The 14,693-nt window shown below is 46.5% G+C and overlaps 1 protein-coding gene across 1 annotated transcript in view; it reads right to left on the bottom strand.

Annotated features, from left to right (window-relative positions):
* LOC148454343 (uncharacterized) overlaps positions 1–14,693 on the bottom strand; it is a 68,253-nt gene that overhangs the window by 14,509 nt on the left and 39,051 nt on the right. Inside the window, 1 exon segment of the mRNA XM_088461012.1 lies at positions 8,144–8,269. Within this exon segment, the coding sequence (XP_088317138.1) occupies positions 8,144–8,269 (126 nt within the window).

Below are 14,693 nucleotides of genomic sequence, written 5' to 3'. Positions count from 1 at the left end.
AATAGAGATAATAGTGATGTCACTGTGACACTCCCAGACTCCCTCACCTCCCCAGTCAGGTCCCTGTGTTAGTAATAGAGATAATAGTGATGTCACTGTGACACTCCCAGACTCCCTCACCTCCCCAGTCAGCAGGTAGATAATCTCCAGGGTGATATGTAATAGCCTCTCAGTAATGTGACTCCTGTCCTTGTCCATCCTCTGTGAATCCATGACTCATACAGGACGGGTGTCACCGTCACGTGATTGTTAGTAAAGACTCTCCGGTTCCTCACAGCTCAGCTACCTAGGAATAAATATAAGAATTATTATAGACACCACAGGGTACACATGTAACAGACTATCTGGTATGGATGTACGTTTTGTGGACGGATCTTTTGATTTTTCGCAGTTCTAATTAGGGCTTTCAGTTTCACACGGTTACAAATGTAAACTCACGTTTAGGTGTATATTTACTAAAGGTCAATTTTGGTGTGTTTGTAGCTGATTATCATTAGATTTTTTTCAAAATCGACTACAAAAACTAAAAAAGTAACCAGACCTGTCTGAGGGAGGTGATTTTGGGAGCAGCACTGTACAGATCACTCTGATCTGTGCAGGTTGCTTAGGTTTAAAAGCTTTGTAAATGATAAACATTAAAAACAAGGTGTGAGGTCCCTTCCTAAATCTATAACAAGCCCTGAACCTTGCAGCCTGGTCTGGTAACGGAAAATTGGGGAAAATTGGCGTGGGGTTCCCCCTATTTTCCATTCAGCATGGAAAACCAAGTACCATCCATGGTGGTAATGCCAAAGCAAGAGGACACACAGCAGGGTAAGTCGACCCGCTAAAACAGACTAGCGGGTACACTAATCACTATACATGGGTCACACGTACCACACGCTGATCACTATACACGGGTCACACGTACCACACGCTGATCACTATACACAGGTCACACGTACCAGACACTAATCACTATACACAGGTCACACGTACCACACGCTGATCACTATACACAGGTCACACATACCACACGCTGATCACTATACACAGGTCACACATACCACACGCTGATCACTATACACAGGTCACACATAACACACACTGATCACTATACACAGGTCACACATACCACACGCTGATCACTATACACAGGTCACACATACCACACGCTGATCACTATACACAGGTCACACATAACACACACTGATCACTATACACAGGTCACACGTACCACACGCTGATCACTATACACAGGTCACACGTACCACACGCTGATCACTATACACAGGTCACACATAACACACACTGATCACTATACACGTCACACGTACCACACGCTGATCCATATACACAGGTCACACGGATCACGCGCTGATCACTATACACAGGTCAGAAAAAACATACATTGATCACTATACACAGGTCATACTGGTACTACACCTGATAATACTGAGCTCCTAAATGCAGGTCCTGGTGGTCTGGGTGATGGGGTCTCTCTCAGGGTCGTAGTCTAGAGTCGTAGGGGAAGTTGTATGCTGTGAATATTTGCTTTCAGACATGGAGGAGGAGGGCTTACATTTGAAAACTAGAGGTAGTGTATTTTCAAGTAAATATTTGATCATATGACGGACATTTTCCTGAAGACCATCAGTCACTGTGAAACATGAGCGGTCTTACACAAAATGGCGCCTGCACAGGCGACATCACGTGATCATAAGTAACTCTTCTGCCGCATTCATTGTATAAGATGTCTGTGTGGCTGCTGATTGGCTGTTATGAGAATACAATATTACCCATGATCCTCTCCTGCTGGTGATGTGTGTAATGTATCTGTGTTGTGGTCAGTGTCTGTCTGATCTCTATACCAGGGGGCAGGTGGCCTGTGGCACTCCAGCTGCTGAGGAACTACACATCCCAGCATGCTCTATAACAGCAGTAGTGTGGCAGGGCATGCAGGGATGTGTAGTTCCCCAGCAGCTGGGCTGGCTGCCCCTGGTGTAATAATAACAGGAGCTATGTGACAGAGATAGGATGTGATAAGAGGTCTCTGTGTTATACACAGCTGTCACCTAAGCTGCCATCATATATGTTATCATTGGGAATGTTCCTGTTAGTGAGTACAGAGCAGCCCCACAGTACAGCACATCTCATGCATGTATGTATGTGTTATGTGCTGTAGCTCTCGCTGTCTCTCTCTCTTATTATAGGTTATTATGTAGTAACGCAGAGACACAAACTTTCCTGTTGGCCAAGTGGTAACACAAACCGGCGTCACTGCGGCACATACAGGAGGAGAAGGGGACACGGTTATGTGTAAGGGAGGGAGCTGTGTCATACATGGCGACGTCTGTAACAGCCCCTCTGGGGGAATCCTGTAGGGGGGAGACCCTCTCCAATGGGGACGTGGTGCCATGTTCAGGTCATCGTGGCTCTCGGCATCTTACAGCAGGGAGTTGGGGTAGGTTCACCACCCGTCCGGGATTCCTCCAGAAACTAGAAGATCTGTCTGGAGGACCTTTAAGACCGGGTACACATCAGAACGATATGTATCATGACTGACGGGATGATATGTCGGTCAGCCATACACACTGAATGATATAGTGTGTATGATCGCGCACTATATCGGTCATGGCCACATGCAGCTGTATGCGGGAGGGAGTGAGCAGTAGCGCATGAGATGATGTGTACGATATGTCACTCTAATGGTGCGTATACACTGGGCGATTAAAGTGGACGACTGAACGATATCGTTATCGTTCAGTCGTCCACTTTATCGTCCATTTTTAACACAAAAATGATGAACGATAACGACGACGCTCGTTCCCGCGGGTCGTTCGTCATCATCGTTCATCGGGTTAACATGCAGGCCAACCTGACGATGTCATCAGGTTGCCGCATGTTATAGAATGGGGGAGAGAGCCCGGCTTCTGAGGGTAAGCACTGGTGAGGCATGGGGTGGAGCTTCTGAGGGTAGGCACTGGTGAGGCATGGGGGTGGAGCTTCTGAGGGTGAGCACTGGTGAGGCATTGGGGTGGACCTTCTGAGGGTAAGCACTGGTGAGGCATGGGGGTGGAGCTTCTGAGGGTAGGCACTGGTGAGGCATGGGGCGGAGCTTCTGAGGGTAGGCACTAGGCAGGGGTCAGGGTAACCCATGCAGTGACTGATGGTGAGAGAGGAGACCACAGAATGCATTGAATCTGATGCTCTGCGGTGTCCGTGCACTCTGTGGGAGGCTCTGCGGCTGGTAGGAGGCAGCGCGACAATGGAATAGATACGGGTTAGCTTTTTTTTTTTTTTACTATTTAATCTTTTAATTTATCTGTTTTATATCCTCCTTTTATTCCAATGGAAATTACTGTGCTATCATGGCCATTTGGGGAATAACTACTATGGCAGTGTTTCCCAAAATGGTTGCCACGGGGCACTTGCAGGAGGGCCACGGGTTGGTGATGCCGGAGCAAATAGAATTATTAATGATCCATGTGATAGGCTAGACCAGAGCTAGTGGCTGCCAATCATAAAATATACGGACAAACAGGAGCGCGACCCTGTCCCCCAGCACATAACTGAGACTAAGGATGACAGGTAACCACAATTACTCTTCATTTAATCATTTGTGATACATTTCCCAATAATAAACTTTTGGTCTCGGGGGCGCCATGAAGAGATGCTGATACTCTAGTACACCGTGATTCATGGAAATTTGGGGACCACTGTACTGTAATATCCTACACATCCCCAGCAACAGTCTGCTCCTCATTTAGGGCCTCATTCAGAGGCGGTCGTAGGATGCAAGCGGTCGTTCTGAAACAGGGCGGCCGCTTGCATCCTGAACGGCCGCCTCCATGTCGGTCGTTAGGCGGTGGGTTAACACCCACAGCTCTAACGACCGCTAAGGGTGATGGTCGCGATGGTCAAGACCAACGTGACCATCGGGGCTTACAACGAGACCCTAAGGTAGGGTCTCATCAACCTTAAGCCCCAGGGAGCTTCCTGCTCTGTTTGAGCAGGAAGCTCCCCACTGACACCACTGATGATGTCAGTGGGGCCGCCCGTTTCCTCCTCCGACAGGAACGCCTCCGTTTGGCCGGGCACGCCCCCAGCTCGCCCAGCAAACGGAGCGAGCTGTCACTCAACATCGACAGCTCGCCCCGTCTGCTACGAGACCCCTAACGACGGATCACCCATCGTTAGCCAGGTCTCGCGCATGCACACTGGAGCAACATCGACCCAGTTGCGAGCTTGTAGAGCTAACGACTGGGTCTGAATAAGCTCCTTAGTCTCTATGTACAGATGTGTCCGCATACAATTAGCCCCCTTGTACGTTATACAGCCCTTCGTCTTATTTCGCAAAGCAAATTGGACACACAAGCAGCTTATGCTGAGTAAAATGATACACGGCATGCCTATATTCTGTGTGCGGCTGTATCTGCATGAGAAATGCTACGTTACAGTCTCACGGCCGCTGACTCTGTAATGTAGCATTTCACATGCAGTAATCAGTTTAACCAGCAAAATCTTGTGTGTCCTTTTCACATCGCTTTGCAAATAAGGCGCATTTTAAAGGACAAAAATTGCACGTAAAGATGCTCGGTACTATCAAGTCACATGGCGCTCACTCATTATGTGTAACACACCGTGTATGGCTTGGAGGATAGATGTATGTGTAACACAACATATATAGCTTGGAGGATAGATGTATGTGTAACACAACATATATAGCTTGGAGGATAGATGTATGTGTAACACAACGTATATGGCTTGGAGGATAGATGTATGTGTAACACAACTTGTATCGCTTGGAGGATAGATGTATGTGTAACACACCGTGTATAGCTTGGAGGATAGATGTATGTGTAACACAACGTGTATAGTTTGGAGGATAGATGTATGTGTAACACAACGTGTATAGCTTGGAGGATAGATGTATGTGTAAGACAACGTGTATGAGCTTGGAGGATAGATGTATGTGTAACACAACGTGTATAGCTTGGAGGATAGATGTATGTGTAACACAACGTGTAGCACTTGGAGGATAGATGTATGTGTAACACAACGTGTATAGTTTGGAGGATAGATGTATGTGTAACACAACGTGTATAGCTGCGTTTCTCTGACCACTCCCCCATCACCGCCCCCAAACACTCACTGCCTGTCACTCACTCTGCGATGGCTCTGCGTGGTCTACGTGATCACAGTGATGCCTTAGTGCACTGCGATACATACACATGCACAGCACGCAACAATCACTGTTACAGTTGCGATCCTTAGTAAATCAGGCCCTTAGTGCACCTCCTCAGGGGCACGGTATCATGTCTTCCTAATTTTGGGCCATGAGCAACACAGGGTAGAAAACTGCCTTTGCAGACTTGCTGGTCCTATAGGTTTTATCAGCAAATATCTCCCCATCATGACCTGTTACAGGCTCATATAACATATAGTACATACATCAGGTCCATAAATATTGGGACATTGACAGAATTTTCATATTTTGGCCTCTATTCACCACCACAATGGCTTTGAAATGAAACAAACAAGATGTGCTTTAACTGCAGACTTTCAGTTTTAATTTGAGGGTAATTACATCCAAATCAGGTGAACGGTGTAGAAATTACAACGGTTTCTATATGTGCCTCCCACTTTTTAAGGGGCCAAAAGTAATGGGACTATCAACTCAAAAGCTATTTCATGGACAGGTGTGGGCTATTCCCTCGTTATTTCATTATCAATTAAGCAGTTAAAAGGTCTGGAGTTGATTCTAGGTGTGGCATTTGCATTTGGAATCAGTTGCTGTCGACTCTCAATATGAGATCCAAAGAGCTGTCACTATCAGTGAAGCAAGCCATCATTAGGCTGAAAAATCATAACAAACCCATCAGAGAGATAGCAAAAACATTAGGTGTAACCAAATCAACTGTTTGGAACATTCTTAAAAAGAAAGAACGCACCGGAGAGCTCAGCAACACTTAAAGACCCGGAAGACCACGGAAAACAACTGTGGTGGATGACAGAAGAATTATTTCCCTGGTGAAGAAAAACCCCTTCACAACAGTTGGCCAAATCAAGAACACTCTCCAGGAGGTAGGTGTATATGTGTCAAAGTCAACAATCAAGAGAAGACTTCACAAGAGTGAATATAGAGGGTTCACCACAAGATGTAAACCATTGGTGAGCCTCAAAAACAGGAAGACCATCTAAAAAAGCATTACAGTTCTGGAACAACATCCCATGGACAGATGAGACAAAGATCAACTTGTACCAGAGTGATGGGAAGAGAAGAGTATGGAGAAGGAAAGGAACTGCTCATGATCCAAAACATAGCACCTCATCAGTGAAGCATGGTGGTGGTAGTGTCATGGCGTGGGCATGTATGGCTGCCAATGGAACTGGTCCCCTTGTATTTATTGATTATGTGACTGCTGACAAAAACAGCAGAATGAATTCTGAAGTGTTTCGGGCAATATTATATGCTCATATTCAGTCAAATGCTTCAGAACTCATTGGACGGCGCTTCACAGCGCAGATGGACAATGACCCGAAGCATACTGCAAAAGCAACCAAAGAGTTTTTTAAGGCTAAAAAGTGTAATGTTATGCAATGGCCAAGTCAATCCCCTGACCTGAATCCGATTGGATTGAGCATGCATTTCATTTGATGAAGACAAAACTGAAGGGAAAATGCCCCAAGAACAAGCAGGAACTGAAGACATTTGCAGTAGAGGCCTGGCAGAGCATCACCAGGGATGAAACCCAGCGTCTGGTGATGTCTATGCGTTCCAGACTTCAGGCTGTAATTGCCTGCAAAGGATTTGCAACAAAGTATTAAAAAGTGAAAGTTAGATTTAGGATTGTTTAGTTTGTCCCATCACTTTTGGCTCCTTAAAAAGTGGGAGGCACATATAGAAACCGTTGTAATTCCTACACCGTTCACCTGATTTGGATGTAATTACCCTCAAATTAAATCTGAAAGTCTGCAGTTAAATCACATCTTGTTTGTTTCATTTCAAAGCCATTGTGGTGGTGAATAGAGGACAAAATATGAAAATTCTGTCAATGTCCCAATATTTATGGACCTGACTGTAAGTCACAGATTCTATCTACCTTTATTTATGTTATGTAATAAGGAAGGCTCAGGAGGAGTTGGCAGAAAGACAGTTATACACACAGATAAAATCATGGGTCATAGGGGTAAATTTAACAGATGCATAGCACAAAAATGGCGTATCACCGGCGTGAGTTCTCAGGTGACGGACAAGAGGTGATTTGCGTGTAACACATTTCTCTACTCAAAACAATAAAAAGGTCTGTCATCTATGTGGGAATCGGTATGAGATGCCAGCGGCTGATTTCAGCCGCCCGTTCAAATACCAACGGTGAAAGCCTGAAGGGTGGAGAATTGCGACAGGGGCAGATAAGTACCCTAACCCTCCCCTATACCTCCTAACCCTCCCTTAGTGGTGTCTAACCCTAACCTCAACTGGGGGTGCCTAACCCTAACCTCCCCCTGATGGTGCCTAACCCCCCCTCCCCACACACTAAACCTAACCCTCCCGAGGGGGTGCCTAACCATAACCTTCCCCTGGTGGTGCCTAACCCTCCCCTCCCCATAGCCTAACCCTCCCCGGGGGGGGCCAAACTCTAACCACCCCCCAATGGTGCCTAACCCCCTCTTCCTGCACCCTAAAGTTAAGCCTCCCGGGGGGGTGACTAACACTATCCTCCCCCGTCCATGTAGCCTAACTCCACCGGGTGGTGCCTAAAGGTGCGTACACACGGAGCGATAAAACTAAAGGATATGAATGATAACGATATCATTATCGTTCATATCATTCCTTTTTATGTACTTACCAACCTGTCAATGACCAACGATGCGTGTTCCCGCATGGACGATAAAGATATCTTTCATCGTCCATGCATGCAGGCCAACTTGGACGATATCGTCAACTTTGCCTGTTCAGAGATGTGGCAGGATGACTCACTGATAGATATCTTTCATGTCGTTGGTGGTACAGATCGTACTATGTGTATGCACCTTAACCCTAATCTCCCCCCAGGGGTGCCTAATCCTAACCTCCCCATCCCCGGCTAAGCGCATATACTGACCGCCGTCCGAACGTTCGAGATCCCGGCAGCTGGGATGCCAACGCCGGTATTCTGACGTCCATCAAGATACCATAAGTGCTAAATTTCTCTTGGAGAATCTCCTGTGATGTCATTATCTTCTGTTTCACACCCTGGAGATAAGATGAGATGTTCCTCAGAGGTATTCCTGCTATTGAGTCCATCTGATGGGAGTAAAAATAAATTAAAAAATGACAATAACTACTACACATCCAATTAGCAAAGTTAATATGTTTTATCCTGTATTTATAGCAGAATATTAATATATAATAATCTGCTAGGGTCTGTCCCGTCTCCAACATGCATTCACAGTGAGATCCGGAGTGCATGTCCTAACGGCTGTCTGCTAGGGAGATGGGACAGTCCCTAACCTAGCACGACAGGAGGATAAAGATCTGAGCTGCCGGAACGTGGTTCCCTAAACTGTTGCCACAAAGGTGGGAGCAGACTCTTAAATGTCATTGAAAATCATGAAACAAAATGATAGCTCCTCTACTAAGTTGCACAGATGACAGTATGCATTAGTGCGGGAAGCATTTTCCTGGCATCTACTAAAACCAGATTTGTCCATCATAATGCCAGATGGTGAAGCGTGATTACACTCCAGAGAACGAGTTTTCACTGCTTTCGAGGCTAAAAGTGGTGACCTCTAACCCAAGGGAAACGTTTGGCATAGCGCATGGTGATCTTAGGCTTGTGCACAGATTCTGGGCCGTGTAAACCCAATACATCTTTCAATGAGCAGTTCTTATGCAGAGGCGGTTTGGAATTCCGTAGTATTGCAACCAGGTACAGGCAATTCTATACCCTACGCTTTTCGACACTTGGTGGTCCTGTTTTGTGATGACCTCGTGTAGCTGACAGCTTCACGGCTGAGCTGTTGCTGCTCCTGTCTGGGGTTTGGTACACTGGAGTTAATGGGTAAGCCACAGGGATAATGGAATCATAAATAGTCATAAACCGAGGTTACAGTTGTAATGCAGAGAGTAGTCGGGAACTAGCAGGATCACACACTTGAACATACACAATCATAAGTCACAAAGTAGCTGGAGCACCGTTGTGAGCCGAGTACCTGGCAGCTTCCTGCAGCCATTTTGGAGTTTAAATTGGAATAGCTTGTTTGAACAGCCTGGCTCTGTGATGTCAGCAGTTACATGACTCTTATGCTCCGTACACACGAAGCGATCAGCCAACGATGCGATATCACTGGCTGATCACTCCGCACTGTGCCTGGTGTGTTGGATAATCTATACAGATCATCCAACACACCACCAACATGCCACCCAAAATCACGAATCGCGGGTCCCTATAGCATAATCTGCTCGATATCGAGCAGGTTGTCAAGCATGCAGGGACGATGGGCGATATCACTATCGCCCATACGTGCCCACGCATCGCTAATCGTTCAGCGGTTGGCAGGGGCCAAAAACTGAACAATCAGTGAACGATTTCAAATCTGCCAGCAAAATCGCTGCGTGTACGCAGCATGAGACTAAAACCACGAAAGTATGATGTGCCTGCCCCTATAGAGAAGTGGAATGGTGCCGTCAATGCGGAAGGGACCCGATGAGCACATTAACCATGCCATGTGAGGGGTTTTGTGACATCATCCATCTTTAAGGGTAAGCACTGTAGAGTACCCTTGGTGACCTTGGCATATAAAAGTTATTTCACCTTGAACTCTTGTGGGACTTGAGGTAATTCATCACCGAGCCATGTGCTCCAGGGTCTCTATTGTGAATTGGATATGGGACTGGAGAAATGGGATGGACTTCATGTTTATCAGCAGGTTGTCCAGGTATGGAATAACCATCACCCCTTTCGACAAAAAAGTGTCACCATTACTGCCATAATCTTATCAATTGCCAACATAGTCAGCCATTCTGGAACGGTTCTCTGACCTCCTTGGCTAGCCATTTAGGGTGTCTGAATGGTATTTAGACCAACTTAGCCAGCCGATCTAGGGGCCGGAATGCTTCAATGACCAACTTAGCACGCCATTATTGGTGCTGGAATGATTTACTAACATCTTAGGTAGCCAGTTCCTGGTGCCGGAATGGTGCACTGACCACCGTAACCAGCGGTGTGGCGTTTATCTCAAGAATAATCGCCAGGAATGATGTCATGTGAATGTAAATATATATATATATATATGTGTGTATCAAAATGGTTTTCAGGCGGTGTCCTGTATTTGACCTGTAGGAATACAAGGCTTGGGGGAGATTTGTCTCCCTGGAACCAGGCATCCAGATAACCATCTCTTATCTCTACAGGCCATAGAGTTTGGGGAGAGATACATCCTTAATGAAGATGGTCAGACCTGGTCAAGGGATATAAACTCCTTTAGGAGGGAGATGACAGGAATGTATGGTATGTTACCTGCTTACTGGTTTCTAAGATCCCATCCACCCTGTCTCAAGACCCCTACTTCCTATAGACAATTATGTGGAAAGGGTGTCCGATTTCTTTATGTCCAGTGTACAGCAAGGAAAAAGTTAAAAACCCCAAAGGTGGGGGCTAGTGCAGCTGTGAGGGTATAACTGTGCTTCTCCCTCAATGATAAGGGTTCTTGTGCCTAAGGAGAGTCCTGACGACTGGCCTGGACCCGATGCTTCATGTGTCTCCTTCACAACAGGGTGTAAGAAGTGTAAAGACTCTGGGTTTTCTATCATTTTAATTCCTTTTATTTTCTGAAACTTATTTGTGATTTATTTGTATTGTCCATAGTTGTACTACCTTTTTCTGTAATCAATAACCTTGGAAATATTTTTCGGATTAAATATTCTTAATCCAGTGTATTGTCCGTGTCCTTGACGAATTCACGAGCCTGTGAGGTCAAAGCTACATACCTATATGTAAGTGAGTGTGCAATATTGAGATTTAAGGGGAGAACCTAACGACTCCCGTGAACTTCGTTGGTGGTGGCAGTACCGTGTTAGATTAGCCGCATGTGCTGATGTAACCATAAATCACTGGTGGCAATTCTAAGATTGAGGTATCTGGAGAATCGGCCGGCTGGTCGTGACAAGCGGGTACTGGAATAGTTCACTGTGTACATTAGCAACTCATACTGGGTTCTGGAAAAGTTAATTTACCACCTTAGCCAGCTGTTTGGGTGCCGGAATGGTTCTCTGGCCACCTTAGTGGTTTTGCTCTGACCATTTTAGCTCTTACGGTAGCAGAACAGTGTTCTGACCATCTTAGCTAGCCATTTTGTTGCTGGAACAGTGCTCTGACCCTTAGCTATTCTGATGCTGGGTAGGTCTCTGACCATCTTAGCCAACCGTTATGGCCACAAAACGGTGCTCTGACTACCTTAGCCAGCCATTATGGGTGCCAAAATGGTATTCTGACCTTAGCCAGCCGACTCATGAAGGAATGATTCAATTAATATGTTAGCCAGCCATTCTGTGTTCTAGAATGGTTCACTTAGCAAGTCGTTACGGGTCTCGGAATGATTTACTAACCACCTAAGCCTCCTAGTTACAGGTGCAGGAATTGGCTTCTGACCTCCTCAGCCATATGTTGCTGCACCAGATCAGTGCTCTGACCATCTTATCCAGCTTTTCTTCTTCAGGGTCCATAGGGTCCACAGGAACTACCTTGGTGTATGTAGTTGGAACGATCCAATGCACCAAACAGCTACAGCTTTGGAGCTCCCAGCATGCACTGGTCCTCCTCCCTATATACACTGCTCTGTTATACAGCGGGACTGCCTAGGCAGTCCCAAGCTTTTGTCTTTTATGATTTAGCTTAGCTTTAGCGGTGCCAGGTACCAATAATGATGCATGTGCCTTCTACCTCCGCCAGTACCAGTACCACTCTATGCCCTGAGGTTTTAGGCAGGCCTCGGTGTGGCTTAGCTAGCGGCTTTTGCTGAGGTCTGGACTGCAGTCGGATCATAGGTAAGCGATTCCTCACGGGAAATTGCGCGCTGTAGTCCTAGCCTCTGGTGTAGAGACGAATCGGAGGCGGCTGTGGGTGAAGGCCTTGTGTAACGTGTCCTCCTTGAGGCGGCCAGGACCATATCGTCTGTCGCCGTGAATGGATAGTAAGATGCACTAAAAGCGCACTAGTCAACGTCTGACTACTGTGAGGTCAGCGTACCCGGCAATCAAAATCGCAGCCTAGTGGAGATAGGTGCTCCCCCGACCGCTCCTCCCCCCAAATGTAAACTTCCGGTTACGGATTCTCACGTCTGGTTTACTATATCTGACCACCTCGTGTATGAAACGCTCGCAGTTAGCGTTTGTGTGTGTACTGCTGAAGCTGTTGGTCTCAGAGGTTTGGTCTGTCTCCCTGTATACCTCTCCCTTGGGTCTGGTATATAGCTCTCTATATCCTACAATTACCCTGGTGGGGCTGGCTAGTTGATTCAGAGTCCATATCGTTTTTCTTTGATAAAAGTCACATTGCATTTATACATTTATACATTTGTCATGTCTAAAGGTATAGGTGAGAAGGTTGAGCCCCCAGTGCTTAGGTCATGTAAGTCCTGTGACAGGCCTGTCTTATCAGCTACCTGTGCTATCTGGTACACCTGCACCAGCACTAGAGACACCCTGGATGGTCTCCTGGTCATAGGTTTTGTCACACTTAGTGGATAAAGCCGCAGAAGCACGGGTTCCTGCTGTGGTGCCTCATGCTATGGGGTGTTCACAGCATTTGCATCTTTCCATATATATGCCCCCCATGAATTCCCGTTGGGTTAATTCTGCTGCTCACTCTAATCAGAGTATACTGCCATCTACAGCCTCTCAGCAGGTAGAGAAACCAGTGGTGGTAAAGCAGGGGCATAAGAGGTTCACACCAGTAATTGCCTAAGGAGTCTGACTCGGCCTCCTCATCAGACTCTGATACTCAAGAGTTCTGGGTCTTACTCAGTGGAAGAAGACCATCAGTCCTTTGTGGATGTCCCCTCTCTGGTGAGAGCGGTTAGATCTGTCCTCAGTATAGAGGAAGAGGAGGCTTCACTGACATCTAAGACTCCGATCTTTAGACGTCAGAAGGTGGCTAAGGATTATTTCCCTCAATCTGAGCAACTGATGAATCTCATGTCTGGAAGCATGGGGTAAACCTAGTAAGCATTTCCATGCTACAAGGAATATAACCTCTCGGTACCCATTTCCACTTGGTGTGTGTAACCAATAGGAAGTTCCCCCAATGATAGATGCTCATGTCTGGTAGATACTATGTCTGATGCGACCATAAAGCTGCAGTCTCTTCTCGGCCAGATGCGAGAAGCAGCTGTGTATATGGGGGAGGCAGTCAATGACGCAGGTATCCTGGCCTCTAGGGTTTCGGCAAACTGGGTGGCAGCTCGAAGATCCCTTTGGCTAAAAACCTGGAAGGCTCTGGAGTCTTTGCCTTTTGCAGGGAAAGTACTGTTTGGATCAGAGCTGGATGACATAATGACTTCTCTGGCAACACCAAAGTCAGATGAATTGCCATCTACGACTACCCCTAAATTTAGGCAGTCATCATCTCAGTCCTTTCGCCCACAGGGTAGGAAAAAGAAACAGTTTTCCTCTAGACAGAGTCATTCCCACAGGAATTCGCAGGCCAATAAATCTTGGTCAACCAAACATCCTGCTTCTAAACCAGATGGTAAGCCCATGGTCTGACTGGGCAGGCCTCCCCCTGGGGATCTCAGGGTTGGAGGCTGACTTCTGCAGTTCGCCCAGGCCTGGCAACCATGGATTCCTGGGTGCCAGAGCTGGTCTCTCATGGTTATGCCATCATGTTCCTCAGGCATCCCCCTCAGAGGTTTGTTGGCACAACCCTTCCTTCAGACCCTGTCAGAAGTTCGGCCTACTGGGAGTCTGTTGGGGCCCTCCTGGAATCGGGAGTCATAGTCCCCGTTCCTGTGACGCAACAGGGAAAGGGTTATTATTCAAATTTATTTTTGATTAAAAAACTCAAAGGGTTGCATCACCCTATCTTAAATCTGAAGTCTCTCGACAGATTCATCAAGGTGCCCAAACTCCATATGGAAACTCTGTGGTCAATTATGCTGGTGATGGAGCCTGGAGATTTTATGGTCTCACTGGACATACAGGATGCATATCTGCATATTCTGATTGCACGATCCCACCAAGCTTTTCGGAGGTAGATCAGCAACATTACCAATTTCAGACTCTACCCTTCAGTCTAGCTACAGCCCCTCGGGTATTTACCAAGATAGTGGCAGTCATGAAAACTTATCTCAGACGACAAAGAGTGAGGATACTGCCATATCTGGACAACCTCCTGATATTAGCACAATCTCAGGAGATGTTACAAAGTCATCTGCAGATGACCATTGTCTGTTTACAAGAGCATGGTTGGATAATCAATTGGAAACAGTCTTCTCTTTCTCCAACTCAGCTTGGGGGTGATGCTGGACTCTCTGGGACAGAGGATTCTTCTACCAGAAGACAAGATTGTGGCACTACAATCTCGTGTGTACAGTCTACTCTGCAAGCAAAGAGTGTCAGTTCACTTGGTAATGCAGATGCTGGGCTCCATGGTATCCACTTTCGACATGGTGGCTTATGCCCAGTTCCACTCCAGGTCCCTGCAACTTTGGATCCTGGCTCATTGGGATGT

The sequence above is a fragment of the Taudactylus pleione genome, unplaced genomic scaffold (genome assembly GCF_031769625.1).
Source record: "Taudactylus pleione unplaced genomic scaffold, aTauple2 ptg001003l, whole genome shotgun sequence".
NCBI lineage: Eukaryota > Metazoa > Chordata > Amphibia > Anura > Myobatrachidae > Taudactylus > Taudactylus pleione.
This window is presented reverse-complemented; position numbering and strand designations above follow the sequence as displayed.